Source organism: Rana temporaria, chromosome 7 (genome assembly GCF_905171775.1).
Source record: "Rana temporaria chromosome 7, aRanTem1.1, whole genome shotgun sequence".
In the NCBI taxonomy this organism is placed as follows: domain Eukaryota; kingdom Metazoa; phylum Chordata; class Amphibia; order Anura; family Ranidae; genus Rana; species Rana temporaria.
In genome coordinates, this window is record NC_053495.1 from 25,756,288 (window position 1) to 25,769,545 (window position 13,258).

General features: G+C 45.7%; 1 protein-coding gene across 2 annotated transcripts in view; it reads right to left on the bottom strand.

Moving 5' to 3' along the window:
- Nucleotides 1–5,826: 5,826 nt before the first annotated feature.
- The window catches only part of FAM107A (family with sequence similarity 107 member A), a 185,844-nt gene continuing 178,412 nt past the window's right edge, over nucleotides 5,827–13,258 (bottom strand). For both annotated transcript variants that reach the window (XM_040359095.1, XM_040359096.1), the window contains 2 exons: nucleotides 10,200–10,356; nucleotides 5,827–6,891 (listed from right to left, as the gene is read on the bottom strand). In XM_040359095.1, coding sequence (XP_040215029.1) covers nucleotides 6,778–6,891; nucleotides 10,200–10,356 — 271 coding nt within the window. In that variant the 3' untranslated portion in view covers nucleotides 5,827–6,777. The remainder of the gene's footprint in view (nucleotides 6,892–10,199; nucleotides 10,357–13,258) is intronic.

Here is a 13,258-nt window from a genome sequence, read left to right on the forward strand (position 1 = left end):
GTACTTTGGACTTTAGTGCGATGGACTTGTATACACACGATAGGATTATCCTCCATCATTTGTTGTCGAATGTGAGAGCATGCACAGCAAACATTTGTCCGTTGAAAAAGCAGCAACAATTGTCCGATGGAGCAAAAAGACGGTCGGATTGTCAAAAAAAACAGGTCTGTCGGACATTTGTTGTCGAAAAGTCCAATCATGTGTATGGGCCTTTAGCAATATAGGGCCAGATTCTCGTAGAACTGCGGCGGCGTAACGTATCTCCTTTACGTTACACCGATTCACAAAGCACTTGCCTGTAAAGTTGCGGCGGCGTAGCGTAAAGTCCACCGGCGCAAGCCCGCCTAATTCAAATGATCCAGGTAGGGGGCGTGGATCATTAAAATTAGGCGCGTTCCCGCGCCGATCGTACTGCGCATGATCCGTCTCGAAATTTCCCTTCGTGCATTGCGCGAAAATTATGTCGCAAGTACGTCATTGGTTTCGACGTTAACGTAAATGGCGTCCAGCGCCATTCACGGACGACTTACGCAAACAACGTAAAATTTTCAAATTGTGACGCGGGAACGACGGCCATACTTAACATTGGATACGCCACCAAGGGGGCAGCTTTATCTTTACGCCGCATATCTCTTACAGAAACGACGTAAATTCACTACGACGGGCAAGCGTACATTTGTGAATCGGCGTAACTAGTCATTTGCATATTCTACGCCGACCGCAATGGAAGCGCCACCTAGCGTAGATATTGCACCCCATGGCGCTGGCCGTCGTATATTGGGCATGTTTAAGTGTATCTCAGTTTGAGAATACACTTAAACATACGACGGCCTTAGGCCCCCGTACACACGAGAGGATCTATCCGCTGGAATTGATCTGCGGATCAGTTCCAGCGGATAGATCCGCTGGTGTGTACATCCCAGCGGATCTTTTTCCGCGGATTTTTTTCGGGCAGACCGATTTCCAGCAGATAAAAATTTCTTAGCATGCTAAGAAATCTATCCGCTGGAATCGGCTTCAGCGGATCGATCCGGTGCTCTGTACAGACTCACCGGATCGATCTGTCCGATTCCCTCCCTCGCATGCGTCGTAATGATTCGACGCATGCGTGGGTATCCTTATATGACAGCGTCGCGCACGTCGCCGCGTCATCATCGCGGCGACGGCGCGACACGTCATCGCGATGGGATTTCGGCGTGGATTTCGATCCGATGGTGAGTACACTCCATCGGATCCAAATCCGCGGAAATCCTCGAGAGGATTTATCCGCGGATAGGGTCCGGCGGACCGTACCTGCGGATCAATCCTCTCGTCTGTACCCGGCCTTAGATTCAGAGTTACGTTGGCGTATCTACTGATACGCCGGCGTAATTCTTTGAGAATCTGGCCCACAGAGAGGACAATTCCGCTGCAAAAATGAAATACCTCTAAAAACTCAGAATGTTATACCATCTGTCACCTGTAGGAGGTGCAACAGGTAATACATTATACAGGTCTAAAGCTGGGATGAAAGATTAATTCATCAATGAAAGCCCTTTACTATACAAATTAATTTTTACAGTCTATGGAATATAATGTATTAAATTAGTCTTTGTAGGTGATTATTAAGATAAAAAGGGGATAAATCTTAAACATACACACAGGCTTATTCAACCAAGCCATGTGCAAAGTGCTTCAATGCATATTAGCCAACCAAAATCCATCTCACATTAAAGTGGAGTTCCACCCATAAATATAACATTACATCAGTAGTTTTAAAAAAATGTCATTAGTCCTTTACGAATTTTTTTTTTTTTTTTTAGATGCCTTCAAAGTGTTGTTGCTAGGCAGAATAGTTAATCTTCCCACTTCCTGCACCTAGGTGCTTAAGCTTCCTAACCTACACCGCACAGACTCCTGGGAATGTAGTGGGTGTAACTTTCCAGGAGTCTGTGCACTCCCCAGCCTCGAAGAATCATGTGACTTAGGTTTCAGATCAGGTTTCAGCACCTGTGCTCTCCATTACACTGCTTGTGCAGCACTGAGCATGTGCAAGGCTGAAATCCAGGAAGTCATACAGTCTGGCTTCATGATGCCCACACTTAAGATGGCCCCAGTCAATTTCTATTTTATAAAGTGTCTAAATGCTGTAACAACCTAACAAAACAGACCTTAGTTTACAGACTAACTTTACTAGAATACATTAAGCTTGTGTATTACAGGGGTATTTATATTTAAAAAGTGAAATTGTGGCCGGAACTCCGCTTTAACATAACTGTAGGAAATTAGAATCTGGTTGGCTCACTTTGATTTGTACATGATCATCTTTCCGCACTGAATAAACCTGATAAAGTGCAACAACGCAAGCATAATCAAGCAATACAAATGGTCCGATTGGCTTTGTTAAAAAATACTTTGTGCTGTATTCAACATACAATATATCAATGATTTATATATTATAATGCATTTTCATTAGAAGGCTATATAAAAAATATCTGATACTACAGTAATGCCAAAATAAATATACGTTCCATTTTTAGTACATAGGAATACACTATAATATTATAGGACCACAATGTTCAAAAGGAAAGATCAGTGGATGAAAACCAAGTCGTGATGAGGTTTTTGAGGGTACTTCCAATGCTGGCAGTATCACGATTGGACCACCCTGACCTAGGCTTCTAGTTTGGAATTTATTACAAGTCATTTTAGCTTTCAAGCTTCTGTTGGCAACTCTGCTTTGATGCCCAATGAAAGGTGACCCAACATCATCCAAAATTCTGCTTTGACCCCAGCCTGGCTCTGAGGCTCATCATGACCTTACTCATATTCAGGGGAGGGCTGGGCCAGGGGGCAGGGTGGCAATTGCCTCCCAGGCCGCACAAACTTATGTTCAAAACGGCCGGCAGCCGCTGCCCACTACCATTTTCTTTTTTATTCTGCTCTAGGAAGTGGGGCCGGGGGCACGGCCACAGCGGCTTACCCTAGCTGTTGCATTCCGGGAGTTGTAGTCCACGCTCAAGCTCCCGTGGGTGGAAATCAGAGCAGCGCAGTAGAAACTTCAACTCCCTGGGCCCGGATTCTTGGAAGCAGGCAGAGGCAGTGCGTGCCAGGGAGTCGGGATGCATGGCTGCAGGGCTGGGCGCTGGCTGCAACTTGACCCCAGGACCAGGAGCATTACCCCCCAGGAGGCTGTGGTGTGCATTACCCCCCAGGCTGCATTGATGGGCACTGGAGTTGGCTGCACTGATGCGCACTGGTGAGGCTGCATTGAAAAACCTAGGTGGGCCATGGATGGTGAGCTGATTCGGCTGTTAAATGGGCCACTTGACTGGACTTGCCCCCCAGGCCTAAGGCTGCCAGCCCTCCCCTGCTCATATTCCTTTAAAGGGGTTGTAAAGGTTTGATTTTTATTTTCTAAATAGGTTCCTTCAGGGGCGGACTGACAACTCATGGGGCCCCCGGGCAATAGAAGACTATGGGGCCCCTTGGCTTACAGATGGCCACCACGCTAGGAGGCAGTGCAGAGGCGGGGCAGCTAAAATCTCAGGAATTTCATATCAAAAGCATGTCGGTTTCGGACATATCAGGGACAAATGTAAAAAAAACACAGATTTTTACATACTGTCCCTGGTTTTACTGAGCCTGGCAACCCTGATGGGGCCCCCTAGTGGCATGGGGCCCTTGGGCAGTGCCCGAGTGCCTCAATGGTCAGTCCGCCCCTGGGTTCCTTTAAGCTAGTGCATTGTTGGTTCACTTACCTTTTCCTTCAATTTCCCTTCTAAATGTTTTCTTTCTTCGTCTGAATTTCTCACTTCCTGTTCCTCCTCAGTAAGCTTGTCCCCATCATCCGAGTCATTCTGGCTGGGAGTTATTCAGCATGCTCGCCCCCTCTCTTGGGACTATGTCTCCCTGCAGGGATGTAGTCCAAAGGAAGGGGGCGAGCATGCTGACTAACCCCCAGCCAGAATGACTCGGATGATGGGGACAAGCTTACTGAGGAGGAACAGGAAGTGAGAAATTCAGACACAGAAAAAAAACATTTAGAAGGGAAATGGAAGGAAAAAGTAAGTGAAGCAACAATACACTAGCTTAAAGGAACCTATTTAGAAAATGAAAAACTAACCTTTACAACCCCTTTAAATTACACAGTCTGGGTGATCCATGTTTGCCATAGGGCACCCTGCTTTGTGGAGCTGCTGAACCCAAGCCAGCAGGTTCAATTAATGCCTTTTTCACCACTTGTGTCTAACACCTAATTTCTACCTTTTCTTATATTTTATTTTATAGGTCATGGGTCTCCAAACTTCAGCCCATGGGCCAGATCTGGGCTGCTATAAGATTTTATCCAGCCCGGGTCTAGGGGCAGTGGCATGTACTAAACGTGCACAGATTGAGGATTCAGGTCAGCAGAGGCAGCCTATGGATTCTGCTTCAACCTGATGTAAGGACGACTCTGATAGGGGCTCTAATGTTAGGGGGACTTTGATGGAGACCCTGATAAAAGGGGTACTCTGATGGGGAACCTGATATAATGGGGAACTCTGATGTAAAGGGAACTCTAATGGGGAACCTGATGTAACGGGGACTTTTGCAGCCAAAATTGGATAACATGTTTCCATTAACAGAATTACAGCGGAACCTCGGATTAGGAGCATAATCCGTTCCAGGAGAATGCTTGTAATCCAAACTACTCGCATATCAAAGCGATTTTCCCCATTGAAGTCAATGGAAACGAAAATAATTTGTTCTGCATTGACCTCAATGGCATGCAATACCGCATGTGGCCAGAGGCGGGGGTTGCCGGAGTGTACACACAATCGGATTAGCCGACATAGGACATTTGTTGCCGGAAAGTTTGTCTGTTCTCAAAGTGAACATTTGTCCGATGAAAAAGCGAAAACGTTTGTTCGATGGATCGTACACACGGTCAGATTGTCCGCTAAAACAAAATTGTTGTCAAAAAGTCAGATCGTGTGTACGGGGCTTTAGAGGCATCTAAAAGGTAAGAAATATAGAAAATAAAAGGTTTCGGTATGATGTGTGAATGGGAACACCAAAACAAACATAAGCCCCATACACACGGTCAGACTTTTTGACAACAAACTTTAAAATGAGCAATTTTTAAAAAAAATCCTACGGTGTGTACGCTCCATCGGACAAACCTTTTTGGTTTTCATCGGACAAAAGATTGCTCTGCAAACAGACAAACTTTTCGGCAACAAAAGTCCTACGGTGCAAAGTCCTATCCAGGGCCGATACACCCTATAGGCTCACTATGCAAGCCGCTTAGGGCCCCGCAAAGCTGCGGAGGGCCCCCCAAATTACTAGAGGCCCCGCCTGGTGAGAAGTCATTTTTGGCCCCTCACCCTGCTTCTCAAACTCGCTGGCTGCATGGGAGAAGAGGTAAAAAGTCATCAGCACCCCCCGCTTCTCACTTTAATGTAAGATGTAATTTCCGACAGCAGAACACCCCCTCCCCCCGCTTCTCAACACTTTAATCTTTAATGTGACATGTCACTGTCGGCAGCTTCTCAAATTTAATGTGACATGTCATTTTGCTTAGGGCCCCAGGGAGGTCAGGTTCGGCACTGGTCCTATCGTGTGTACAGAAATCCATCGGACTTTTGTCCAAAGTACAAACACGCATGCCCAGTTTTGCACTTTGTAGGCAATGCCATACATTCCGATGGGCAGTTTCTCCAACGCACATTTTGCTTTTCATCCAAGTGTTAAAAATACGCAAATATCTGTTTATCTGTCTCTGTGAAGTACCATCAGAAATACTCAACACAACTCGATATTTCAAAGTTTTCACCATTGACCGTGACAAAAGTGCAATACCTCTGGGGCACAGTTCTATTTTATTACATAGTTATTTTAGCCTACCCTACCGTATAGCATTGAAGAATATGATCCCTTTCCTTTTACTGGCATTCATTCATTTCATAAACTGTATATCATTAAGGCTTGAACACACACTGGCCTTTATCTATGCCTGAGAAATCATCTAAAGCACCTTAGACCTTTGTTGCGTCTAGGTGAATCCCAAAATGAATTTCAGCAACATCAAGTCGCTGGCTCTGGGGTCCAGAACTCATTAGGGGTTTGCCAAACTCCTTTGGGGGGTTTGGAAATAAAGTGTTGTGCATTTGCACTGCTCCACCTTGTGGTCGAAAACAAAAATGCGCTCTTGCTCTGGTCAGTACCATGGAATGCACTTTTTTTTTCTAAGATCTTGAAGTCCTGGTGGTTACATCAACTGGAATGTAGCATTTGCCCCATCATGGGGTCGATACAGCACAGAAGCCTTGATTGGTCATGTGACAACACCTCATATGGCAGTCACCTATGGCTATGAAACACTTGCATCTTGTACACAACATGCAGAGTATATAAGCAGCAAACTCCACTATATTCATGATGTTTGCCAGTCTCCGTACCGGCAGTCCCTTCTCCACATATGATAGGATGTACAGCACATACACATGGTAACCTACAGAAGAAGTGATGTCACACGGAAAGCGTAGGCAACACATCAGCTTAGCCACGAATCTTCACAGCCACATGTGGTCATGTAACGGTTCCCCCCCCCCCCCAAGTGATAGGGCTAAGCATCATGTATTCAACACTGAAGTGGCTGTAGATAGAACGGTACTCCGCTTCTGTGGACAGGAAGTCGTGGTACGCACTGCAGTTAGGATTAGGGAGAATTCCTTGAAGAGACACGTCTGCAATGTCAGATGCCCAGGTGGCGCGATGAATTCAGCTCGACAGAAAACTTCAAGCCTGCTGGCGTTACAACATTCGGTCATCGCTGGGTAGTGTGGCCGTTCTCCTTAAGCTCTCTTTCACTTTTATAAATTCTGGGGCATGACCTTCTTCCTTCGGTTCTTCTTGTTCCTTTTCAAGCTAGAAAAAGTAAAAAGAAAAAAAATAATTTTAAAGAGGAACTTGTTGGAAGTATGAAGCCTCGTACACACGACCGAGGAACTCGACGGGCGAAACACATCGTTTTCCTCGTCTGAGTTCCTTGTTAAGCTGTCAAGGAACTCGACAAGGCAAGTTTCTCCATTCCCTTTGAGGAAAAAGAAGACATGCTCTCTTTTTGGCTTGACGGGATCCTCGACAGTTTCCTCATCAAAAAATGTACACACGACCGGTTTCCCCGGCAAAAAAAAAATCCCAGCAAGTTTCTTGCTGTTTTTTGCCGAGAAACTCGGTCATGTGTACGAGGCTTCACAGCATGTTTGCTAATAAACTGACAATACTGTATGCATTATACCTATCTGTCCAGCGGGTGGCACTGTAGTGTGTATCTCATGTGACATAATCAGTGTTGTCTCTCTGTGTATGTAGTTGTATGCTCCTGCATAATTTCAATACTTTACACAACAGGTTATGGGTCCCAGACACCCGGCAGCACCCCAGCAGCTCCCAGGCACTGGGAAGAATTCTGCAAATCAGTGAGTACTGTAAGCAAGCTGCTGAAAGATGGCAAGTGGTTCAGATGTGAAGTTTACAATTGCAAAGCTGAACAATGCCAGTTACCAGCTGTGGAAGTTTAAACTAGAAATGATTCTAGTTAAGGATGACTCGTGGCAAGTGCTGAATACAGACAGACCCACAGACAGAGGACTGGAATAGGAAGGATAGGCAGGCAAAAGTGACTATAAGCTTAACAGTAGAGGATGACTAGCTTATCCACATAAAAGCAGAGAAAATGGCCAAAGGTATGTGGACTTCATTACAAAAACTGCATGAGCGTTCAAGTCTAAACAGCAAGTTATTTCTACTAAGAAAGCTATATAAGATAAGACTAGAAGAAGGCCAGCAAATGTGTGTCCACGTGAATGCTATGCTAGAGATCATAGAGCAGCTGCGCGCCATCGGACAGGACATCGAAGATAAATATATTGTTGCCCTGCTCCTCTGCAGCCTTCCAGAGACTTATACTCCTCTTATTAAAGCGGGAGTTCAACCTAAAAACAATTTTTAACATTGGATTCATGCTCATTTTGTCAAGGGGAATCGGGTGTTTTTTTTTTAAAAACAAAGCTGTACTTATCGTTTTAGAGAGCGATCTTCTCCGCCGCTTCCGGGTATGGTCTTTGGGACTGGGCGTTCCTATTTGATTGACAGTCTTCTGACAGTTTTTCAGACGGTCGCATCTATCGCGTCATGAGTAGCCGAAAGAAGCCGAACGTCGGTGCGGCTCTATACTGCGCCTGCGCACAGACGTTCGGCTACTTTCGGAAAACCGTGACGCGATAGATGCGACCGTCGGAAGCCTGTTGGAAGACTGTCAATCAAATAGGAATGCCCAGTCCCGCAGCCCATACCCGGAAGCGGCGGAGAAGATCGCTCTCTAAAACGGTAAGTACTGCTTAGTTTTTAAAAAAACTAACCGATTCCCCTTGACAAAATGAGCATGAATCTAATGTTAAAAAGTTACATTTCCGGGTAAACCTCCACTTTAATGCTGTAGAAACCACACCCAAGCAGGAGCTGACACTGGAATATGTCAAAGGAAAATTAATCCATGAATGACAGAAGGAAATAAAATATGCACCATGATGACAAAGCTCCTGAGATGTACAAAGGCACAGCAAAGAAAGCAGAGCCTGTTTTCGCTGTAAAAAAAATGGTCACTTACAAAAGGACTGTTCTATCTGGAAAGCCGAGCGGCAAAAGCTACAACTATCCACAAAAGAAAGAGTCAAAGGCAGTCACAAAGGAAACTGCAGACACATCATGGAGTGGCACCTTTAAAGTAACACAAAACGGCAAGCCAAGTGGCTGGTGCATAGACTCAGGTGCGACAAGCCACATGACTAGCGATGAGACCTTCTTCACAAACATTGATTACCGTGCAAAAGACAACGTTTTTGTAGAAAACGGGAACAGCATCTCATCAGAAGGTAAAGGCCAGGGCTTCCTGAACTGCATTACACCACAAGGAGGCAAGCACAGTATCCTTGTAAAGAAAGTGCTGTATGTTCCAGAACTAGAAGGGGGCCTTCTATCAGTGAAAAGTCTTACAAACAACATTCTCACAGTTAAAGTGGAGGTTCATCCTTTAAAAAAAATTCTGACATCACACGGAGTCGCGCCATCCTACCGACAGAATGCCGGTGTTTTTTTTTTTCTCAGCACATACCTCTTAATCCCGATTTTCACCTCACGGCAATCCCACGGGAGTGGGCGTTCCCAAGCACTGCCTGTGATTGACAGGCTTCCGAACGGCGCATACTGCGCGTCACAGGTTGCCGACAGAACCCGAACGTCGGTGCGCAGGCGCCGTATAGAGCTGCACCGACGTTCGGGTTTTTCCGGCAACCTGTGACGCGCAGTATGCACCGTTCGGAAGCCTGTCAATCACTGCAGTGCTTTGGAACGCCCACTCCCGCGGGATTGCCTTGAGGTGAAAATCGCGATTAAGAGGTATGTGCTGAGAAAAAAAAAAAAAACACCGGCATTCTGTCGGTAGGATGGCGCGACTCCGTGTGATGTCAGAATTTTTTTTGAGGGTGAACCTCCACTTTAAGTTCCAGGGTGATAAATGCATAATTCACATTAACAAGCGATTCCTTGTAAAAGGAAAACTGGATAATCACCTATACAGGCTCATCACCACAGACCAGCAAGCCAATGTAGTCTCTAATGACCTGACAGGAAATGTATTCACTTATGCCACAGGCGGCTGGGGCACAGAAGTCCAGAAAATATACAAAACATTATAAAGAGAGGTTTATAAGAAGATTTAACAATAGCGCCTTGCAGGGCAGGATTTAGGGTGGTGGGGGCCCCTGGGCTTGAGTCACTTTTGGGCCCTACCTTCTATACATTACGAAAAATGGGCATGGTTCATGTAAAATAGAGTGCGTGGCTCAAATGGGCGTGGATTGGAAGGGGGTGTGGTTAGAGTCTGAGATGAATGAGGGCTGGAGGGGGTTACATTGCTGGCACGCTCCCGAGTCCTGTATTTAGCGTCCATAGCCGCCAACTACAGGACTCAGCCCCGCCTCCCAACCCTCGCGTCATTGGAGTTGATTGACAGCAGCGCGAGCCAATGACTGCGCTGCTATCAATTGATCCAATGAAGAGCCGAGAAGCCAACGCGTTCACAACGCAGGACTTTCGAGGGCTCAGGTAAGTAAAAGGGGGGCTTGTAAGCATGGGATGTTTTTTCACCTTAATGCATAGGGATGTGCCCTCACCTGTTCCAGTCTCTGCTGTCTCTTTAGTAACTCTTGTTCAAAGGGAGATTGCATCTTCTTGATCTCCTCTTCCTCTTTCTTCTGCTGGACGATCTTGTCTCTCCGTCGATTCTCCAACACTCTCTGGAGCTCTGGCTTCTTATCAATACTCAGACCCCTGTGGAAGGCAGAAAGAGGACACAAAGACGTGTGGGAGTTACATTATATGCTCCTTGATATTATAAAATATTATCCATACAAAATTCAACGGTACATCACCAGTGGCCACTTTCTTTTAATATACACTATATTTCCAAAAGTATTGGGACACCTGCCTTTACACACACATGGACTTTAATGGCATCCCAGTCTTAGTCCGTAGTGTTCAATATTGAGTTGGCCCACCCTTTGCAGCTATAACAGCTTCAACTCTTCTGGGAAGGCCGTCCACAAGGTTTAGGAGTGTGTCTATGGGAATGTTTGACCATTCTTCCTGAATCGCATTTGTGAGGTCAGGCGCTGATGTTGGATGAGAAGACCTGGCTTCCAGTCTCCACTCTAAATCATCCCAAAGGTGTTCTATTGGGTTGAGGTCAGGACTCTGTGCAGACCAGTCAATTGCCTCAACCCCAAACTCGCTCATCCATGTCTTTATGGATCTTGCTTTGTGCACTGGTGTGCAGTCATGTTGGAACAGAAAGGAGCAATCCCCAAACTGTTCCCACAAAGTTGGGGGCATGAAATTGTCCAAAATGACTTGGTATGCTGACACTTTACTGGAATTTAACCCCTTAAAAACAACCCCACAGCATAACCCCCCCTCCACCCAATGATTTGGACCTGTGCGCAAAGAAAGGTCCATAAAGACATGGATGAGCGAGTTTGGGGTGGAGGAACTTGACTGGCCTCAACTCGATAGAACACCTTTGGTATGAATTAGAGCGGAGACTGCGAGCCAGGCCTTCTCGTCCAACATCAGTGCTTGACTGGGATGCCATTAAAGTTAACGTGCGTGTAAAAGCAGGCGTCCCAATACTTTTGCCAATATAGTGTATATACCTTAGAGATGGGATTATCCCAGAAAAAAATACCACCCAACACTTACCCCTTCCTCAACACAGGACAGCCAGAGGATGTTTCCAGAATTTATAAAATACATACAGACAGAGCTGTGTCCAGGGTTGCCAGGCTCAGTAAAACCAGGGACAGTATGTAAAAATCTGTGTTTTTTTTAGATCTGTCCCTGATATGTCCGAAACTGACATGCTTTTAATGTGAATATCCCAAGATTTTAGCTGCCCTGCCTCTGCACTGCCACCTGGCGTGGTGGCCATCTGTAAGCCAGAGGGGCCCCATAATCTTCTATTGCCCGGGGGCCCCATGAGTTGTCAGTCAGCCCCTGGCTGTGTCTGTCCTGATTATGGCTAGATTAGGTGGAAATCATTTTGGCCCGGATTCAGATACATTATCGTATCTATCGGCGGGCGTAGCGTATCTCAGATACACTACGCCGCCGTAACTTAGGGCGCAAGTTCCGTATTCAGAAAGAACTTGCGCCCTAAGTTATGACGGCGTAGTGTAAATGTGTTGGCGTAAGCCCGCCTAATTCAAATGTGGATGATGTGGGTGTGTTTTATTTAAATTACTTGTGACCCCGCGTAATTGACGTTTCCTACGAACGGCGCCTGCGCCATCCGTGAACGTTTCCAAGTGCGCATGCTCCAAATTCCGCCGCAAACTGTCAATGCTTTCGATGTGAACGTAACTTACGTACAGCCCTATTCGTGAACGACTTACGCAAACGACGTAAAATACGACGCTGTTCGTACGTTTCCGACGTCCATACCGAACATGACTTACCCCTGCTTTATGAGGGGTAACTTTATGCCGGAAAAAAGCCTTACGTAAACGACGTAAAAAAATGCGCCGGGCGGGCGTACGTTTCTGAATCGGCGTATCTACCTAATTTGCATATTTGACACGGAAGTCTAGGGAAGCGCCCCGAGCGGTCAGCGTAAATATTGCACCCTAAGATACGACGGCGTAGGAGACTTACGCCGCTTGTATCTAGGCAACATTGAGGCGTATCTGATTCTATGAATCAGACGCCGAGATGCGACGGCCCGCACTCAGAGTTACGACGGCGTATCTGGAGATACGCCGTCGTAACTGCTTTCTGAATCCGGGCCTTTGTGTTCATGGGCAAATTTTCTGGACTATGCTTTGCAGAATGTAATACATGGCCTAATAGAAAAAAATAGATCTCTAATTATTTTAAGATTGGCATATTTGTCTTTGTATATTTGTATAATTGTATTTCAGTAAATTCACCCAGAAAGTACAAACTGAGAGGAAATCTGAAATATTGCCACTAGAGGGCAGAGTAACACCATTTTCAGAAAATTAATAAAAATGCGCTAATGCTTATGTTGGTAATATTAGCTCTTAGCCAAGACATTTCATACACAGAGGAGGTCAGGGGAATTCAGCAGCTAGGATTATCATCATGGAAAATAACTGGCAATATCTATACAGTGCAATGAAGATGCCCCAATATATGCATGGCATCGCCATATAAGACAGAGATGATATGCAGTGCAGTAAGCTACATACACCAGTAAAGAATCTGTTTACCAGTCCAATTAGATTTTAGCTGCTATGTGAGTATTGTTACTGAGTATAGAACCTTTAATGGGCTTATTTAATATGGTGCTGAAAAAAAAGGATGTATAAATTCGGGGTACAGCAACAAAATACCCGTGTAGTGATGCCCTCTATACTACAGGAACTAAAAAATGCTCCATACTGTAAGTCTAGGGTTGCAGAAGAAGATTTATTTCTTACATTCTCCCCGCTCCCGAATGTAAGTAGGCCCTGGCCTAGGCCCAAGTAGAGTTGCCACCATAGGCGTGTGCACATTGTGTGCTGGGTGTGCCCAGGCACATCCTAATCACCCCGTGCACATTAGTATAATTGCTCTGTGTAGCAGCAGGAACATGTGAAAGATCTACCCCTTATCTGCTCTGCCATAAGAGAAGTGTCTATGCTCTTTCTTTCACTGTGGCGGCAGGGAGGTCAGT